At 34.8% G+C, this 19,901-nt stretch overlaps 1 protein-coding gene across 1 annotated transcript; it reads right to left on the bottom strand.

The window, feature by feature from the left end:
* Positions 1-15,262: 15,262 nt before the first annotated feature.
* LOC145584972 (protein SLOW GREEN 1, chloroplastic-like) lies at positions 15,263-16,735 on the bottom strand. Its single transcript, XM_081641747.1, has one exon. The coding sequence runs from the start codon at positions 16,584-16,586 to the stop codon at positions 15,510-15,512; it is 1,077 nt and encodes a 358-aa protein (XP_081497873.1). The 5' UTR covers positions 16,587-16,735; the 3' UTR covers positions 15,263-15,509.
* Between the last annotated feature and the right edge of the window lie 3,166 nt (positions 16,736-19,901).

Below are 19,901 nucleotides of genomic sequence, written 5' to 3'. Positions count from 1 at the left end.
ATACTTGATTATATACATAGTTGTCCTAATTCTTTATTTTTAAGTCTTACTAACAGGTTCGAAAGGAGGAGTTTCCAAAATTACAACGTAAGAAGTTAATGTTGGAGATGATGGTTGGGATAAAGGTCGGGAAGTCAATGGAGAATGGCAATAAAGGGAAACAACCAAACAACGAACTTAAGAAAGATGTACAACGATTAAACATTGAAGTGGAGTGCAAAATTGTACTTTTATTATGGAGTATTCATGTTACTTATTATTGATGTTCCATGTTAGTGTCTCTCGTTAATTATGTATTTGTATTTGAATAAATTTGAATAAATTAGGCAAATTATTTGAATAAATAGTAACAATCTCTACCAATTAGGCAAATGTAATTTCATTTTTGCATCAATTAAGTCATTTCATTTATCACTCATAGAACTGAAAATCATTAAATAAAAAGCATTACATAGATAAGTAGTACACAAAAGAACACACGATTACATAAAATGACTTCAATTAAAAACAATACATAAAATAGCTTAATCATCAGCGAGACCGGTGCACGGTCCTCCAAACTCCACTTCATCACGACTAAGGTGGTGTATTGGCTACAAATCAAATGTACTTTAGTGAGCATAGTATTCTAAATCAACAATAAAATAAAAATAAACAATTAAAATTTACCAATAGTGTCCCGTCTATTATAATATCAACAATAGGGGCTGCTGTACAAACTGATATATTGCTGGTGGTAACCTTCGTTTTGTTCCACAACACAATAGATCCCCCGTTCAACCCGACACTTGAATCAACTTCCCAAGTCAATTTCGAACCATCAAAATCTTTAAGGTTACTCATACCCTTTAAAGAAATCCTACATTCAGTTAAAATAACCAAAATCGGGTTATGGATTGCCATTAGCTTCTCAAATTTCTCTATGAATGAAGGTCTAGTGACTCCTCGACAATTCCATATTATAATGGAAGAGCCTAAGGGAATGTCGAGTCCCTAGATATGAAATCAGGGATGAGGCCTATCTTATGAAAACGCCGAAGTGGATCCTCTTTCATGCTTGACTTCCTTATTATAAAAAACAAGCTTGTCATCGAGAAATCTGTGTAAAACACCTGAAGGCCATCAGTGTAGCCCCATGATAGTGTCCACATTTTTCAACTTCAAAGAATATACTAGTCCTTCAAAAAGTAATTCAGGAGTAAGATCTATTATATCTTCAAGAAACAAAGGCACAATTTCAGATGCACAATAGCTTCTGAATTTAAGGCAACACCGAGTTAACCTCCAAATCACATCTTGCAAATTCATTTTACCAATGACGTCGACATAGTTAGTTAGATGAACATGTTTAGGATCCCCACCATATTCACCGACCATAACCATGGACAACAACTTATTCTCCCAAGCATTGCCAGGACGGACAACAAGTTTCCTGACAACCTCATCCTTAACTTCCACCAAAACACCATTCGTATTGTGCATGAAATACTTGTAAGAATTTAAATCCAATTCAGGTATGCTCCCTAAAGGAACTTCCCAAAAATCAGAGTGTGGTGGTGTTGGGACTACAAAGTAACCAACAGGTATTAGCTCTTTAAGCTCGGTAGCCATTGTTTGCTGTGGATGAGTACTTGGTTATGGTTTCTTGATTGGTTATGCTTGGTTCCTGACTCCCATACATATATAGATGTGAAATGGTCGTATGATTATTATTCAACGCAACAAGTTCCGTATTGCAATAATTAAGATATGGAATTTTGTCTTTGAAGATGTAGATGCGGTTATAATTTTTACTAATTCTTGCAATTCGTTATGCATGAAATTATGAAACGGACAAAAAGCACAAAAGCATCCTACAAGCACTCACTAACAACTGACAACATATGGAATCTTAGGAAGTACACTACCAAAGGTAGGTGGGGTACCCTAATTCGTTTCAATTACCAAATCTCAAATCCATATATTGTTATTACAAAAGAAAATATTGTTAAATTGTTACTGCTTTACTTTTTTTTTTTTATGTAAAATATAATGTTGAAAAAGGGTCTTGTAATTATTAATTGAAAAAGGGTCTTGTAATTAGCAAATTTGAACAGCAATTATTTTTATAAATACCTAAACTGTTATAATTTTACCAATTACTGTTATATGTAAATATTTACTTTTTTTTAGATTGCTTTCAATTATTTACTGAAAAGGGTGTTGTGAATAAATTGCCATAGAAATACTGTTTTATTTAATAATATAATGTTTACTATATACTGCTATATAATAATTATGTTACTGGAAAATAAGGTCCATGGTTATGGTCTTCCATAGTGCCTGTTATATGAATACCTAGACCTGTTATATGAATACCAATATTGTTAAATATTAATATTATATTGTTATTTATTAAATGTTTACTGTTGTTTCTCAAAAATAGTAAAAAGGGTGTAATTGCCAAATCAAACACGTAATTTGCTAAACATTTAACTAAATATATTGTTATTTCGTTATTTACATTTTAATATGACAATAATTTATATTCGGCACTACATACCATATTAATATGACAATAATTTATATGACAATAATTTTATTAATATGACAATAATTTATATGTTATTATTTTTATACCCCAGTATTAAATTTTATTATTTAAGATTGGACTCGTGAAATGTCGTCACTTACAAAAGTTAGGATAACCACTAAGGAACTAAATATATTAGTCCTTATTAAAAAAATATATACAAGTTTTATTTTGGTTATTTCATGTCCCGTTTTATTTGAAAATCTAAACCTACTAACATAAGCTATAAGTACATTAAGTGGGTTATACAATATTAAGTAGTTAGTTGGTTGTGAGTCAAATCAACTAAATTTGTTTGTCATTGTGTAAATTTAAAAATAACAATTCTCCCGAATTTATAATTTATGCGTTCTTTTATTTAATAAAAAGGCAACAACTTGTAACTTTTTTGTTGGTAAAAGATTAAATGCTCTTTTAGTTTGTAGTTATTTTACAACTTCCAAGTACACATCACTTAAGTGGCTTTCATTTCATCTCCAAAAAAAAAAAACTAAAGCTCATTACAACTACTCCACTACTATTTCATCACGTAATTCATTTCCACTGATTTCATTTGCAATTCTCCAACATCGAAGACATTCCCTCTCGTTTTTTACAATTAGAACAAACATGTTTTCATCTTCATCATCTGATCGCACAGACAAAACAGGTGATAGTGTTGTTTTGGTTGGATTGCCACTCCTCACTATGTGTGACTTACTTATCAAAGGTGGTGACGTTGACGATGAGGGCCTCACCTACAAAATTCCAATTGACCAGACATTTAACTCGGTTTTCGTACATTACGTAAAAACAGCCGACGTACAAGCAAAGGACCTCCGGCTGTACCACAGGGGTCAGCTTATTACACCGACCGAGACACCGTACCAAAGGGATTATTGCAAGGATGAAGTTGTCCTCGCATATAACACCGTAAGCTTACCTCACACTCAACACAAGCACAGTTGTAAGTTAGTCCTTTATAATACTCATGTAATGGAAAAATATTTACAGGAAGGGGAAACGGTAGCGGTGAACCCAGCTGGTGTAACTACGAAGGAAAGGAAGTTTTTCCATATTTGTGACTTGTTTGAACGTCGCAACACCTTCCAATTCAGAGCAAGGAATGACACTCCGATGGAAACGGTGTACACACGATGGGGGACTGATAATCGTGTGGATCCTCAGCGAGTAAGGCTATGGCTTAATGGTCAAGACTTGGATGACCGGTTGACCATCAAACAAGCTAGAATAAAGGATGGATCATACGTGTATGCACATATCGAGCAAGAGGGATTCGAAAGGCGACGATATCATCACTTTCTACGCCTTAACTAGTCGACTTCTAAAGAATGGTGGGGGTTAAGAGCACTAATGCTAAAGGGTGAAATAATATAAAAAATGAATATGAAATATAAAATGGTAATTATAGAAAACATCATGTTAAAGGTCAAATATGATTGTATTAGGTAAATGTCAATATGTAAATAGTCTTATATAATTATATTAACTAAAAAGTCACAATATTTAAAATATTACATAATTACATTAACTAGAAGTCATATATAACTAGAAGTAATATATAATTAGTTATATTTAGTAATTAATTTAAGTACGGTCACATAGAAAAATTGTTAGTTCATGCATGGTTAGTATTTGTTTAGTCAAATTTTCCCTGCAATCTCGGTATGTAATTGGTACTTCATTTTGTATTATTTTTTTGGTACCCGGTTAGACTTAAATATTACTGTGCGGTACTTACTTCATTTGTATTGTATTCTGATTTTGTAAAATGCTTCATAATTCTAATAATTTATTTTATATAATAAAAGATAGCTATATTTTAAGTTTTAATAACAGTTTATGAAGTAAAGATAGCAGTATGTTATTTATCAATAGCAGTATTAAATAAAAGTATTAAATAATTATATTATATTATCATGCGCTTTGCTTACATTAATAAATGATACATAACATATAAATGATAGTTTATTCATGTAAACATAGCAGTATTTTACACATACATGCGAGTATATGAAATGAAAGATAGCAGTATATTATACATAAATAACTGTATTAAATAATTATATTATATTATCATGCGCTTTGCCTACATTAATAAATGATACATAACATATAAATGATAGTTTATTCACGTGAACATAGTAGTATTTTACACATAGATGCTAGTTTATGAATGAAAAATAGCAGTATATTATACATAAATAACTGTATGAAATAATTATATTATATTATCATGCACTTTGCCTACATTAATAAATGATACATAACATATAAATGATAGTTTACTCATGTAAACATAGCAGTATTTTTTACACTTAGGTGCTAGTGTATGAATGAAAGATAACAGTATATTATACATAAATAACTGTATTAAATAATTATATTATATTATCATGCTCTTTGCCTAAATTAATAAATGATACATATAAATGATAGTTTAATTATGTGAACATATAGCAGTATTTAAGATATGGATGCTTGTTTATTACTTAAAGAGAACTATATTTTATATATAAATAACAGTATTTAATACTTATATATCACCCTTCGAAATGGCCTCTGGTGTTATTGAAGGCGATAATCTTACTGTTATTAATATCTTTCTTTCATTACAACTGTCCATGGCGGATGTCAAGACACATCTATCGGGAAGGCAATCGGGCAGCAGGACTATGTTGTCTCTCTCAGCTACTCTCCGACTCATCAAGATATAGATCCATTTTTAAATAGTAAATTTTCTTATTTACCATTTTTTGCTCCTTCATTGTTTAGGTCTTGCGACCTAAGTTCCTCAATGTATTTTACATTTCAATGTATTGTACTAATTTCATGCGAGAAGACCTACATTTATAATTTCAAAGGATATCAAAACAATAGTATATGTACAAAAAAACAAAATTTGAATTGTTCATTTACCTAAATAAACAAAACTATGAAATCTAATACACATAACTGATTTTCTTTTTGCTAACACACATATACAAAGTATTACATATATTAACAGAATCTAAATTACAAATAACGGTATTTGGATTATTATAAATAAAATCTAAACTATAAATAATAGTATCTGGGTTATTATAAACACTAGTCCATCGAATTAGGCCAATAAATGGCCCACCTGCTTTAATTTTCAAATTTCCGCTTCATTTATATAATCGTCCTCGCCTTTCAAACTTCTGCATTCCCCCCAAACTTGAAATATCAACAAGTATATTACTTCCCCACAAGTTTTATGTTTACACATATAAATATGGCAAGGAAGCACTGCGAATGTGGATTTCCGGCATCAAAGAGGACAAGTTAGACGCACGACAACCCAGGAAGGAAATTCCTATCATGCAGATTTTATGACTTCGAAACAGGACGGAAGGGATGTGACTTCTTTGAGTGGGTGGACGATGAGGTTGTTGACTGGAAGCGGGATGTCACCAACATCCTTATTTCAGAAGCAGAAGCTTTCTACAGAATTGAGCATCGTCAAGGCAAAAATACATTACTTACAAACTGAAAACGATAGGCTATCAAAGGAAATTCTAAAGCTGAAGAATAAAAGGGATGTTCCAAGAAAAAACGATTGCAGCTCAATTGTGCTATATGTAATCATTTCAATGATTGTTAGTATTGTGATAAAAACTGTGGTTGCTTAGTAATGTTTAAGTTTAAAATTAAGTTTTTTTTTTTTTTTTAATTTTTTTTTTTGTAATCAAAGTGCAAGCTTATTAATGTTTGTAATGTAAACCTCATTGCGGAATTAAATAATAGAACCTTGATTTACCAACATACATGTAATTAGCATATACAATAACCTTAGTTTGCAACACAAAATTACATCCTAAAAACTGCATAGCTAGGTAGCCATTAAAATCAACAAGTCCAGATCAATATATATGGAAGACAAAAAATCAATGCTACCCATTAATTTTGTTGTCCTTTGACAAAATATCAGATCATATATGCTAGCCATTTAGACAAAAAATCAAAGCGTCCCGAGCTAAAGCATTGAACTGCTTACTGAGTTCCATTTGGATTTGCATACACCAAAGACGGGGTCAGCAGGCTGCTACCAGTAAAATTAAATGGGAGAACATCCCTCACTACCCACTTGGGGCATGACTGAATTGGCCTCGTAAAATAACCCAATTCACCAAATCTAGGCCCATAACCAATACCACCAATCCACTGGGCATTTGATGACCAGCAATTTGTTTCCTGAACTTATTATTTGAAACAAGGTATTCGTTAACACAGCGTGTTCACGAAAATTTACAAACTTCCCATCCAAACAGCAGCAATAACTTTTGTACTACTATCAATATCACATAAGAAGTTGTACTTACCATCAAAGAAGAAGGTGCTGATTCCTTTTTGTTCGACTTCCTTGTACGTTTTCTTTTGGGCTTCTCGACAGCAATGGCTTCATTCACCTGACATATGTCATGTAATGTCTCCTACACCAGCATAGACATATACCAAAGACAAGTAAGTAATCTGTGTTAGCTTTTACATTGGCACGGGTAATCCAAAAGGGGCATACCTCAGTGTTAAGTGGAGGTGGAACACCTTTAACCTGTTTTTTTACCCGATCTATTACCACCTTTTTCTAAACAAGAAAGAAATCGCTTAGCCCTTGGTCTATGTGGTGGTTTCTTCCTTGAAATGGGATCCCCAACTGACATTGCTTTTGCCCCAGTAGGGGGGGACCTTCATTCACTGAACTACTCACATTCTGAGAAACATTATGCTCTATCTGCAGTACTGTTTGAGGAGTCTTATCAACACAAGCCACTTGAAGGTCAACAGAAATGTCTTCAAGCCCGACCACAGACAAGTTCGAGTTCCCAACACCACAGCTGATTGTTGGACTACCTTCATTACTACCTTCATCACCACAAACATTGTTCACAGATAGAGATGATGCAAAACCTGACGTTTCTTTCTCCTGTTGTTGGTCCTTTTCTATGGCAGAATCCAAGCATCTCTCAAGCTTTGAGATAGCATCAAATGCCATTCTAACATATTCCGGTCGAGTGGCTGCCTTCAAGCATACACTGTCAAAGCGGGTTAATATTTTATCATACCGCTTCACTTCTTCCGTTTTAGTAGGGTCATGGTATTCCACCTTCACACGAGTATGACGCCAATGCACATCTTTTCGCCAACGCCTAAGTATGTACTTAGATGGTACTTCAGTAACATCATTTACATCATACACCTTGAACTGATGCCTACACATGATCCTGTGACACGCAAAAAGCTTGCATTCACAAGATGCTTCATTAGTTTATGAGTTAAACATGACAGTGTACACTATTTTCTTCGAGGTTGGAAGTTCCTTCTTCAACTCTTTCACAAATTTCCACACTCTATCTTCAACAACATGCTCCACTATTGTTTCTGATATTTGTGTTTTCCTTACCACACTCACATACATAAGCCTTGTAACCTGCTCCTGTACCTCTTCAAATTTAGCATCAGTGTACACCTTCTGAAACGCTTTCTCATATGCAAATCCGATTATAAGCTGCCTCACTCTTATAGCACTATTTGCATCCGCTTCTTTCTCTGTATTTCCCTATTTTCCATGCCATCACAATATCTCTCTGCAAACTCAAACAACCGAGTATCCCTCTTCACATACTTGTCAAAAACACTGTTAATGCTCTCAAAACGCTAAGTAGTTTTCATTCCCGCCCAAAATAGGTGTTTCATATATGCAGGAATCCACATATGTCTCTCCTCATAAAGAGCTGCCATAAAAATAATTAAACATATTACACATATATTATAATTACAACAACATAAAAATAAAACAAGAAACACATTTACAAAAACACAAACTAACCTGCCAGCCAATCGTCCTTTCAAAGACCATACGACTCAATTGCTACGGTCCAATTTACCTCAAACTCCTCTTCACTTAAGCTATCATAGATAACATTCTGAAGCACATCGCTGAACTTCTCATACTTTGCATAGCTTCCCAGCTTCGTCCCAAATTTATTCAGAATATGCCATAAACATCACTTGTGCTTGGCACTTGGCATAACAATACTCAAAGCCTTCCTCATTCAGCACACTGATTAGTTAAAATACCACCAGGAACCTGACCACCCATGCAATCAAACCAGTTACTGAAAAGCCACACAAACATATATGTGTCCTCATGAAATACAAGGGCACACCCTAACAATATAGTCTGGCCATGGTGATTTACACCAACAAAATTCAAAAAGGGCATCTCATATTCGTTTGTAATGTATGTTGAGTCGAAACAAACAACATCCCCAAACTTCGCATAGGCTACCCTACACCTTGCATCCACCCACATCACATCAGATAACCTTCCCTCATCGTCTAGTTTGTACTTGTGGAAGAAATTTTGATTATCAGAGCTCATCTTATCAAAATAAGCAAGCATCGCATTTGCATCACCCCCACTAATTTTCAACTTCTTCTCCCGAGCAAGTACATTACGTAAATCCCTCTCTGTCAGGGCCATATTTTCCACTCCACCCCGCTCCTTTGCCAAACTACGATGCACCTATGTTACCTGGCTACCGGCATTACAGTCATTAAACAACTTCCTCCTCACGGCTATAGTTATTTCATCTTGCCGATACACTGAAATATATCGGGACTTTTGAGGAGTGGGATTATGATATTGATGTTCTACAACAACCTTCCTAACTACCCAAGTACCATCATCTCTACAAGTTGCCCTCATCTCCACTGGACAGCCACATTTTTTTTCGTCTTTCTTCGGTTTAGTTCTAAAGACAACCCACCACCATAAACCCTCATCCCATTTACACGGCGCCGCATATATGGCTTCCCTGCACATTCACACCTCCATATGTAACTCTGCCTCTTACTCTTGTCAATTTTCCCATCATGGGTTTTGAAATGCCCACCTGCTCGAAAAACACCAAAGCCCCGCTGCTTCCCATACTTCCTGAAGAATTTGTCAGCTTCCTCCCAAGAACTGAAAACCATACCTGCTTCAGGATGGTCTAGTACATCCTCATATTGACCATCATCACCCTCCATAACACAGCGTAGAGGAGTCGATGTGTCCCCAATACAACTCACTACATCATGGACTGGAGTACTAAGCAAACCATCCCGCAAGCAAAGAGCTAAGCCTTAAGTACCAAACTAACAAACTAACCACTGAAATTAAGCAACAATAAAACAACATTATAATACAAAGAAACAATTTAGAAACAACATTGCAACCACATACTTCAAAAATTAAGAACGCATTATGCAAAGATTCTAAACAATTGGAACCAGACTTTTGAGTAACTGTGGTATGTCTAAAATAATTTGTTTAGTTTTGAAGTATATTTCTACTTCTCTGGAATCAAACTTTAACCAAATTAAGCAAGAAACAAAACAATTGGAATGAAACTTTAAGCAAATTAAGCAAGAATTAAGCAACATCTTCACAACCACAAACTTCAAACATTACCAAACCAAGAATCAAAACAATTGCAACAAACATTAAGAATTAAGCTTAAATAAACAAATTTCCAAGCTAAATTCAACAATTACAACCAATACAACTCAGATAAAATCACATCTAAATATCAATACAAGAATGCTAACCATTTTTCAGGCTAAATCCAACAATAATATATCAAATCCGTCACCATAACAAATTGCAAACAATGGGTATTAAATCAATACGTATTCAATAACATTCACATTCACTAAGGGATAAACTAAACTCAATTACTTCAGTTTCAGCCGCATCCAACTCCATTATTTCAGTTCCCTTCTCCTGTTCGGTTTCTGCCACTTGAACACCTGGATCTGATAACTCCATCAACTCCATCAACAGCTACAGAACAACACAATAAAACTTTAGCTTAAAACCCCAAAAAATAATTACAAACAAAATTACAGATTCTACATTCTACACACTTACAATATCTTCTTCCGGGTAAGATGATACTCTTGGAGCAATGGGAGTAGAGGGCAAGGAAAAAGGGGGGATGGCGAATGGAGGGAAAAAGGGTGGTCCGTACAATACCTTGGTGCTACAGGAACACTGCGGCGGGAAGAATTTTATGGGGAAAGTTGATAAAAGGAGTAAAAGAAACTTCTATTTTTTTTAACCCTTCACTTTTGCATTTTACCTTTCCCATTTTGATTTATCTTTAAAAAAAATAAAAATATTATTATTATATTCTGGTATTGGACAGAGGATGTCCATATCAGGTATTAGCCCATACTTCCTCGACTTTTTGGGGGGCAAAAAAGTCCAAACACTGCAGGCTATTTTCGAGGGCAAATTTACAACAGGACTGTAGCTAAGCAAAGCATCACTTTGAGGCAATCCTTACTTAGTTCTTGGAGCTTTTATAGGTTAGGGATATCTCCACAGTCCACATTCCTTACATTCAACATCACAATGGCATAAACAATAAAACCGCTACAACATCAACTATAGCAACAACTCGATTAAAGATAAAATTTTAAAAAAAAAAATTATACAACATAACTGATTTAGTGTGGAACTTCATTCTTGCTCTCTTTTACCTTGGTGTTTGATTATTATAATTAGAGCATTCTCTCCACATTCATTGACGCTCACATTCAACATGGTAACAACATAAACAATAACAACACAACATGAACAACTATAACAATGACTCAATTAAAGGAAAAAAAAAGAGAAAACCTTGTCCTCGTAATCAAATGCATGAATTGAAATGAACTTATTTCCCCTAAACTTATACAACATATTGGCAATTTACTAGGTTAAACTTTTTCTTGTTTTTCAAGCCTACTAATTGGTCAAGCAGAAGATACTAGCTACAGGGTACAGGCTAGCCCATTGTATATTGTACTTCCTCTTTTTTTATTTACTTGACCTATAGCCCTTTGGCACGCAATTTAAGGAAGAGGTTAAAGGAGATTAACATAAGATAAATAAAAAAAATTAATACCATGAAACACCAATTCATCCCTTTTATTGGTGGTTTTATTTTTTTGTATTAAAAATATCGTTTGTCTTCTTTAATTAACTCCTTAAATTGCGTGTCATAGGACTATAGGTCAAATAAATTGAAACGGAGGAAGTACATAGTAACATAAGACTATTCCGTTTCCTGCTTTCCCATAGAATAATATGAATCGATTAATCTGCTACTTCATACCAACTTTAATGTCTCTTACTAAAATTCTACAAAGTTTAACATAAAATAAAATCATGTACAATGTTTTACAAAAATTAACATGTTCATCTTCAAACATCACCTTAATAAGAACTTCACCAAATTACTCATGTTTATGAAGGAATATATTTAGGGTTACGCATCTGGCAAACATAACAAAAAAAAATACAAGTAATTGATAATAATGATATCACCTCTTACCTTCCAGATTTTAAGCGGGAATTGGTTGATATTCTCAAATTCTCTCTCCTCTTAAATCATTTTACAAGCTCTCTCAACTTCGCATTCATCACTTTAAGTTGCCCGCCTTGAGAGGAGCGAATTTGAATGGCTTAGGCCTTATTTGGCAATTGGTTGTTGGTTGTTTAACTTGGCTTGTTTGACTAGCTGTTAGTATTGGTTGTTTGTTGTGGCTGTTTGACCATTTGTTGTGTGTAAATATATTTGGTAAAATTAGTTGTTAGATGTTGGCTGTAACTATGCAAAACGACTTTAAAGGACATTATTATGTGTTCTTATTCATTTATTATTAGTATTCTTAATTACAAATTACTAGTTACTAATTTTTAATTATTAATTACTAATACAAAATACTAACTACAAATTACTAACTATTAATTATTAATTAACTAATTATTAATTATTACTAACTACTAGTTATTAAGTACAAAAAACTAATTATTAATTATATAATGCTAATTACCAATTGTTAATGACTAACCATAAATTATTAGATACTAATAATTACCAATTACTAATGTAACTATTAATTGTTAATTATTAATTATTAACTATTAATTATTAATTACTATTTATTATTTACTAATTACCACTGTTAATTACTAATTAACATTTAATAGTTACTAATCACTAATTAATAATTAATAATTGATAATAAATAGTTACTAATTACTAATTACTAATTAATAGTTACTAATCACTAATTACTAATTAATAATTAATAGTTACTAATCATTAATAACTAATCATCAATCACTAATCACTAATTATTAATTACTAATTATTAATCAAGAAAAAAAAAATAATTTGTTTAATGAAAAGCCAAAAGCCAAAATCTAAAAGCTAATAAGACTACCTTTTTATTTTTGGCGAAAAAGTCGGCTTTTCAACTAGCTAAAAAGCCATTTACCAAACATGTATTTTGGTTGTTTGACCAAAAGAAAAAGCCAAAAGCCAATAAAAAAGCCGGCCAAAAGCCATTTATCAAACAAGGCCTTAAACTATGTTGTGAGGCTAAGGTAGATTGTTTGTTTGGAGAGGCTTCACTGACGACGTAACGTTAAAACCAAGCGTGACTTCCTGATGAGTGGCATTTATGTCACGATTAAGGTTCATTTTGATGGTCATTTTCCCACATTTGCGGCTTGTTTGCATCCTTTTCTTTGCACTTAATTCCCTTTCCCTTTATGCATCTTCTTTCCTAGATTTTACCCCTTTTTCCTACTCTTTACTTTGATTTCCATGCTTATGCTTTGTAGGAACCATCGGGGTTTTCAAAAGGAGGAAGCTAAGCTCAAGAAAAGCTGAAGGAAGCAAGATTCAGAAGAGGTTCGGCCGAACCTCCTGAAGGTGTGTCCGAACCAGGGTGTGGCCGAACCTGCTCAGTCAAGAAGCAATTTGGAAATTTTGCAGGAGTGGTCAGACCGGGATCAGGGAGGTTTGACCGAACCTACCCATGGTTCGGCCGAACCTACCCTGTAGTCCGGCCGAACCTTCCCAGTGTTCGGTCGGATCACTCCTCTATTTCAGCTGGCTCTGTACGGACTATATAAGTCCCATTTTAGAACGTTTTGATGTATTTAGAAAAACTTAGTTTTAATTTTCTGCACAATTTTTAGCTTAATCTAGAGAGAGAAACACTATTAGTCTTCATTTAGTAGAGAGAGAAAGTGTGGATTTCTTCATTAATGAACTTGGATTTTGAAGAAGAAGCTTGTTTAATCTTTTGTAGATCTTCAACTTCAATTAATGAGCAATCTCTTACTCTTTCTCTTTATTTTTGCATTTAATTTTGCTTGTTTATTTTGATTTTCCTTCTTTGCTTATTAATCATGTTGATGCTTATTGATTTAATGATTGATATTGTTCTCAACATGATTTGTGAGTAGTCTCTTAGCCAAGGGTGTGGGGATGGTGTAGTTGCTAATTGTTCATGCTTTTAATACTGAGAATAAGTCAATTGTGATTAAAATCTTTGCATGCTTGATATTCTTTGATCTCCTTGCAAGTGCACATTGTTAGTTGATTAAAGGTGAATCTTTGCTAACAAGGAACGGAAGTTGACTTAGTTAAGGTTCACTTCTATCGATTGTTCTTCGATTGTACCTCCCAATGTATGGTTCTAGTGTGGAAACATAGTGGCTATGTTAGGAGAAACTGATTAACCCCGGAAGGCGGTTAGATTGAACCTTATATCGATATTCATGCATGTTTAGTTCACTATTGATTTGCTTTTATGTTATTGCATAATCAAGCGGCATCTACATCTACCCATCTTCCTTGGTGTTTAGTTATTTGATTTTAACTCGTTTTATCTTTAGTTTAATCTCTTAGTCATTCCTATCCTTTGTCCCGAGATAGCTTAAAATCTAGTGATGAATGCGGTGTTTATGTGCTTCTCCCTGTGGTTCGACCCCTCTTCTTGCCATATACTTGTATTAGGATGAGTCAAGTGTTATAAATTGTATTTGATTTAGGTATAGTTGTCTAACGACGCAATTATTCCTTTATCACTTCCCCATTTCTATTTTTCAGTGTTATCTTTTCAATCAAAAAGTTCAATATTTTTACATAATTGCCGAAGATATGCATAAGAAACATAGCTCAAAAATAGATTAGGAATATCATCTAACCGGAAAGCTGAAATCATGTAAGTAAATCAGGGATGATCTAAAGCAAATTGCTAGCAAAATTAAGAGATAGAGGATAAAATTATCACTCTCCAGTCCCCTAGCAAAACCAGTAAGAATGAATAACATATGAACTAGAAAAACTTGCTCATAAATTGGCCAACCCAATATGCAACCTCTACCAAACTTAAAGATATCAGCACATTTGCAAAAATTATCAAGCAAATATTGTTTTGAATTATTATTGCTTCTTGGGTTTCCTTTTGATATTCGTATGAGATTATTCGTGCAGTGTATGATAATCAAATAAACTTGGAAGCAAGCATTGTACATTAGTAGTTAAATAACCGAATAACTCAACTTCCATACAATGTACCATACTATCATATAACAACTCATCATCATGGATTTTCTTTGGCTTGTGATAGCCATATAAACCTCAAAAACTAGTTCAAATATGTAATATATATATTGGCCAACCCAATATGCAATCTACCATGAAAATCAAAGGTACGCTGATTCATGAAAATCTAAGAACAAAGAACTATTGTTATTGTTGATGACATTTGCTTTCAAGTCCTGAAATTACTCTTCACAAATGAAAATCATACGAAGTACAATGCCATACTCAATGAACATGGAACCAAGCCCTGAAATTATTTCATTTCTGACTGAAAATTACTCAATGTACTACAATGCCATACTCAAAACTACTCATAGTCTTGTCACTAAATAACTCAATTCGATTTTCTTTCAATCTTCGACTAATGATGGTAAAACTTAAACTCTTTAACACATAAACTAGCACTGTAAATAAAATTAAAACATAATCAAATATAAAAACCAAAACTTGAATATAATTTCCTTAACCTGAAGCAACTAATTTTGTGACCCCATTTTCATTCTTTCATTCTCTCCCATTTGTGAAAATACCTTAGTAGCAAGCATATTTTCATCAAAATACTTTGCATAAGGATGACCCTTTGGCACAAGCCTCTTATACTTGTCAAATTGCTGCTCTGCTTCATCCTTCTTCCTCAACAATGTGTAAATAATTCCTTGACACAAATAAGGCCTAAAATCTCTAGGCTCTTCCTTCTCTAGTTCCTGGTAAACCTTCAATGCCTCCACATAATTCCCTTCGATAACTCGAATTTGTGCCATCAACAGCTTAAAATCCCTCATTTCTTCGTTCTTTTTCTCCTTCTTACACCTCTCTGTCGCCTCTTCAATCCTCTTAGTGACTTCCTCCATCTGCTTCCCATCCGATTCCCCTTGCGAAACAGACATTACAAGACCATGGAACGCCTCAACACGAAGCGGGTCCTTGGCTATGATCTCTTCGAAACCCGATTTCGCCATTTCCGATTCTCCCATATAGGTGTACATGTGACACCTCAATAATGGCCACTCAACATCCTCCAGCTCCAGCTCAATCAACCTGTTTAGCACCTCCACTGCCTCTGGAAGCTTCTTGTTCTTGATTCTCGCTTCCATTAACAATTTCAATGCTTCGACATCATTCGGGTTCGCCGCAACAGCTTCCTCAAGCTTTTTTTCTCTCTCCTCGCTGAAACTTACATCTTCTCCCTTCTCTGACGTCTCAACCATAGACGGTGCAGCTGGCTCAGCTCTTGCAGTCAACGGCCTGTAACCCAACCCAGAGAAGAAGATTGCGGTAGCGGCAACGGCAATTGAAAGAGGGGTTTTGAGGAGAGAGAAAGGGTTTAGGGTTTTAGGTTTTGCTGAAATTTTCGCGATATCAGCCATTGACGATGGATTTGGAGATGAACTAGATCTAATTTTGAATGACAACGATTTAATGGGGAAAGGACGAGAAAATTGGGTGTTGAAGGAGATTGAAGAGATGGGTGTTGAGAAAGATGGGCGGTTATGGTAGCGGGGAGAGAGCGCAAATGGCGGCTGCTTGTAGTTGATTTTAGTAAGAGCCTCCATTGTTGATAGCTTGAAGCTTGTTTACAGTGAAAATTTTGAATTAGGGAATTGCATAGGACAAGAGAAAAGTGGAAGGGATTGAAAAACCCTCAGGCTTTCTTGATAGTGTGTTAATATAGGGAAAGGTAAAGGGTGGGTGACTGAAACCTGGAAAAGAGGGGCAAGTCCCACTTTCTCATATTACTCCGTAATAAACAACTAGCGTGTGCCGCATTTGATGATACGAATGCTTATTCGTAGTTTTTTATTGGAAATTTTGAAAAATAACACTATAAAAAAACACAAAATTTGGTTATAACACCACTACTAAAAAATTAAAAAAATAAAACTCTTATTTTAATACCATAAGAAAACTCCAAAAATTGATTTCACTACCACTTAACGTATTATTGAATGGAATCCGTTAGTGGGACCCACCACGTACACGTGTCAGTGTAGCATTGGTTTACAAAAGAAAAATCCCTAAACTCAAACCCAGCCACCACCGACAACCTCCACGGCCGGCAGCTCTCTCTCTCCCCATCCCACGGCCGGCAGCTCTCTATCTCCCCATCCCATCGCCGGCAGCCCGTTCCCCCTCCCCATCCTACCACCGGCATCTTTTCCCCATCCCCCTTCACCTATCGCTAGAATCCGATCTCCGCCCCCCCCCCCCCCCCGCGCAAACATCCGGCGACCGCCAGTAGGTTCCAACCCTCGCCTGCGACCGCTCAAATCCCATCCTAGCCCTCACCTAGACCCAAAAACCCCTCTCAAGCTCACCAAAACCCTAACCCGAAACCCGAAACCCAAACCAAATCGAGGTTGGGTGTTTCAAGGTTGCTGGTGTTGGGATACTTTCGACGGTGGACATTAAAGGGAGGGGATTCTGACGGTTTGGGCGGTTAAGGAGAGGTTTTGACACTGGTAGTGGAGCTTCCGGCGGTGGGATGTAGGGGATGCGGTGGTGGGCTTGGTGGCTGGCTTAGGTTTTTTTTTTAAATTTTTTTTTATAACCAATATACAAGTGAAGTGACACGTGTACTTGGTGGGGTCTACAAACGGTTTTTTTGACAGCATCCACTAGTTGGTGGTAAAATCAATATTTTAGGATTTTTGGCGGTGTTATAGTAAAAGTTTTTTTTTTTTCTTTTTTAGTGTTATAATCAAAATCGTGACTTTTTTGTGGTGTTATTTTCTACAATTTTCTTTTTAATTTGATAATTATGTTCAATTGTTTATATAATTAATGTGTGGTTCAGACGTTGACCTGAGTGTTACTGTTTTTTTTTTTTTTTTTTTTTTTTTTTTTTGTGTTTTTGGTAAAGTTATATGTATTTATTTTCTAATAGTTTGAAAAATAAATATATTAAATAACCTCTAATTTACTTGGTAAATTAGACCCCTTGCCATGCGTTGTAAGTTTATTTGTTTTAAAACAAAATAATTATATCTAATAAATTAAAATGATGCTTTAAAGTAAAATCTTTAACATCAATACTCCCTTCGTGTTTTTATTACTAACAAATTAAAATGATGCTTTAAAGTAAAATCTTTAATATCTAACAAAATGTAACACTTATTAAAACACAGAGAGAATAATATGAATCAATTTTATTACGAAGTATGTTTCAGGGTTTTTTGTGATTTCCTGAAAGGGGGTATGGATTCCCTCGGGAGACAGATCCAGAATGCAACACTCGTCAGCTTAAACACCTATAAAACACCGAATCTCCGATTTACCAGAGATCTGCCTCCGACGATCAAGTTAGTGACCGGAAATGGAATTTTAGAGAGAGAAAGTAGAGAGAAGTAAGAGAATATTTTTAGGTAGAGTGCCTTTTAGAATTGTGTGTTGTTCTTTCCCATCATGAAGTGATGGGGTTTTTAAAGGGAAGTGGGAGATCATGCTCCTGGGGTTTCATAACCTAGTGATGAGTGTCATTTATGGCACTCATTTAGCTTCTTGTAGGATAATTTTTCACTGCTATTACATCTCTTTTATCTTCTTTTCTCTAGTTTTACTTGTAATTTCTCTATTTTGCATTTTCTTTAGTTATTTTCTTATTTTCTTGCTTTTCTTAGTTTATTTTGCCTTTTCTCCTTTACTTGTTTGCTTTTCTTTGAGTTTAGGAGAATGATGATGTTAGAGAAGCTCATTGGCGTTCTCTCGGGGCAAACAATGCCAAGGTTGCAACCCGGTTCTTCCTCTTGAAGCTCAAAGGTGTTGGAGTGCAAGAGTCAAGTCTTCAAGGTCGTGCTCTCATGCAGCGTGGACATTAAATACGGTGTACTGCCTCCCCAACATGCATCATGTGGAACGCACGAGAGCATCATTGAGCGCACGAAGCAAATTTCCCCTGCTCCCAAGCACGGCCGCGCGCGAGGGAGGAGCAGCCGCGCAGGTGGCTGGCGCGGCCGCGCAGCTCCCTCCCCCCTGTTCCGTACCCATTTTGTTGCGGCCGCGCTTAGGGATGAGAGGCCGCACCAATTAAGGTTTCTTTTGGGTGTCTAACTAACTTCTCCTTAGTTAGTTTTACTATATATAGAATTTCTTCATTTTTAGAAGGGGAATTACATTAGAATAGAATTAGATTTTGATTAGAATTTTAGAGAGAGAAGCTCAAGATTTTGAAGATTTTTGTTCTTAGATTTTAGATAGAGAAACTTGGTGTTTGATGATTGTTACATTGTGTTCTTCATTCCTCTTTGATATTGATAAAAGTTTTGTAAGAATTCTTTCCTATTCAATGCAATTTTATGTTTGATTTTGATATATTGTTGAATTTCTATTGTTTTGATTGATTTTGATTGTTGATATTTGGATTACAATGTTGATTATGAAATTGATGATTAGTTTTGTTATGCTTTTCAATTTTACCATGAGTAACGAGTAGTTCCCTTGCTAGGGATGTGGTGAAGCATGTATTAGTGATAATCTATAGCTAATTTGGGGATTTTGGTTGATTTGATGATGTGATTAAATTGGTTGATGAAATTTGTGTATGTGTTTTATTTGAGGAGTAGCTAACCTTGATGATCATGCTAGATTGCATAATAGTTTTCAATGACATGAACAATTGATTTGGAAGCTATTATTATCGATTGATCTTGATTTGCGATTTTCCTTTGAAGTCATTTGTAGAGACATCTAGCTTGACCCTATGAAATAGCTCTTTCAGTGATTTTGATTGCAAATATCGTTTTCCCTCGCATTGCTTGATTGATCGAATTCCCATTAAATTATCAAGTTTATCATTAGTGCATGTGGATCCTAAATTCCCTAGTGTTTTGATAATTGATTTCCATTTGTTAGCTTTGAATTGATTCGATAGC

The sequence above is a fragment of the Chenopodium album genome, chromosome 16 (assembly GCF_948465745.1).
Source record: "Chenopodium album chromosome 16, dcCheAlbu1.1, whole genome shotgun sequence".
Classification (NCBI taxonomy): Eukaryota; Viridiplantae; Streptophyta; class Magnoliopsida; order Caryophyllales; family Amaranthaceae; genus Chenopodium; species Chenopodium album.
This window is presented reverse-complemented; position numbering and strand designations above follow the sequence as displayed.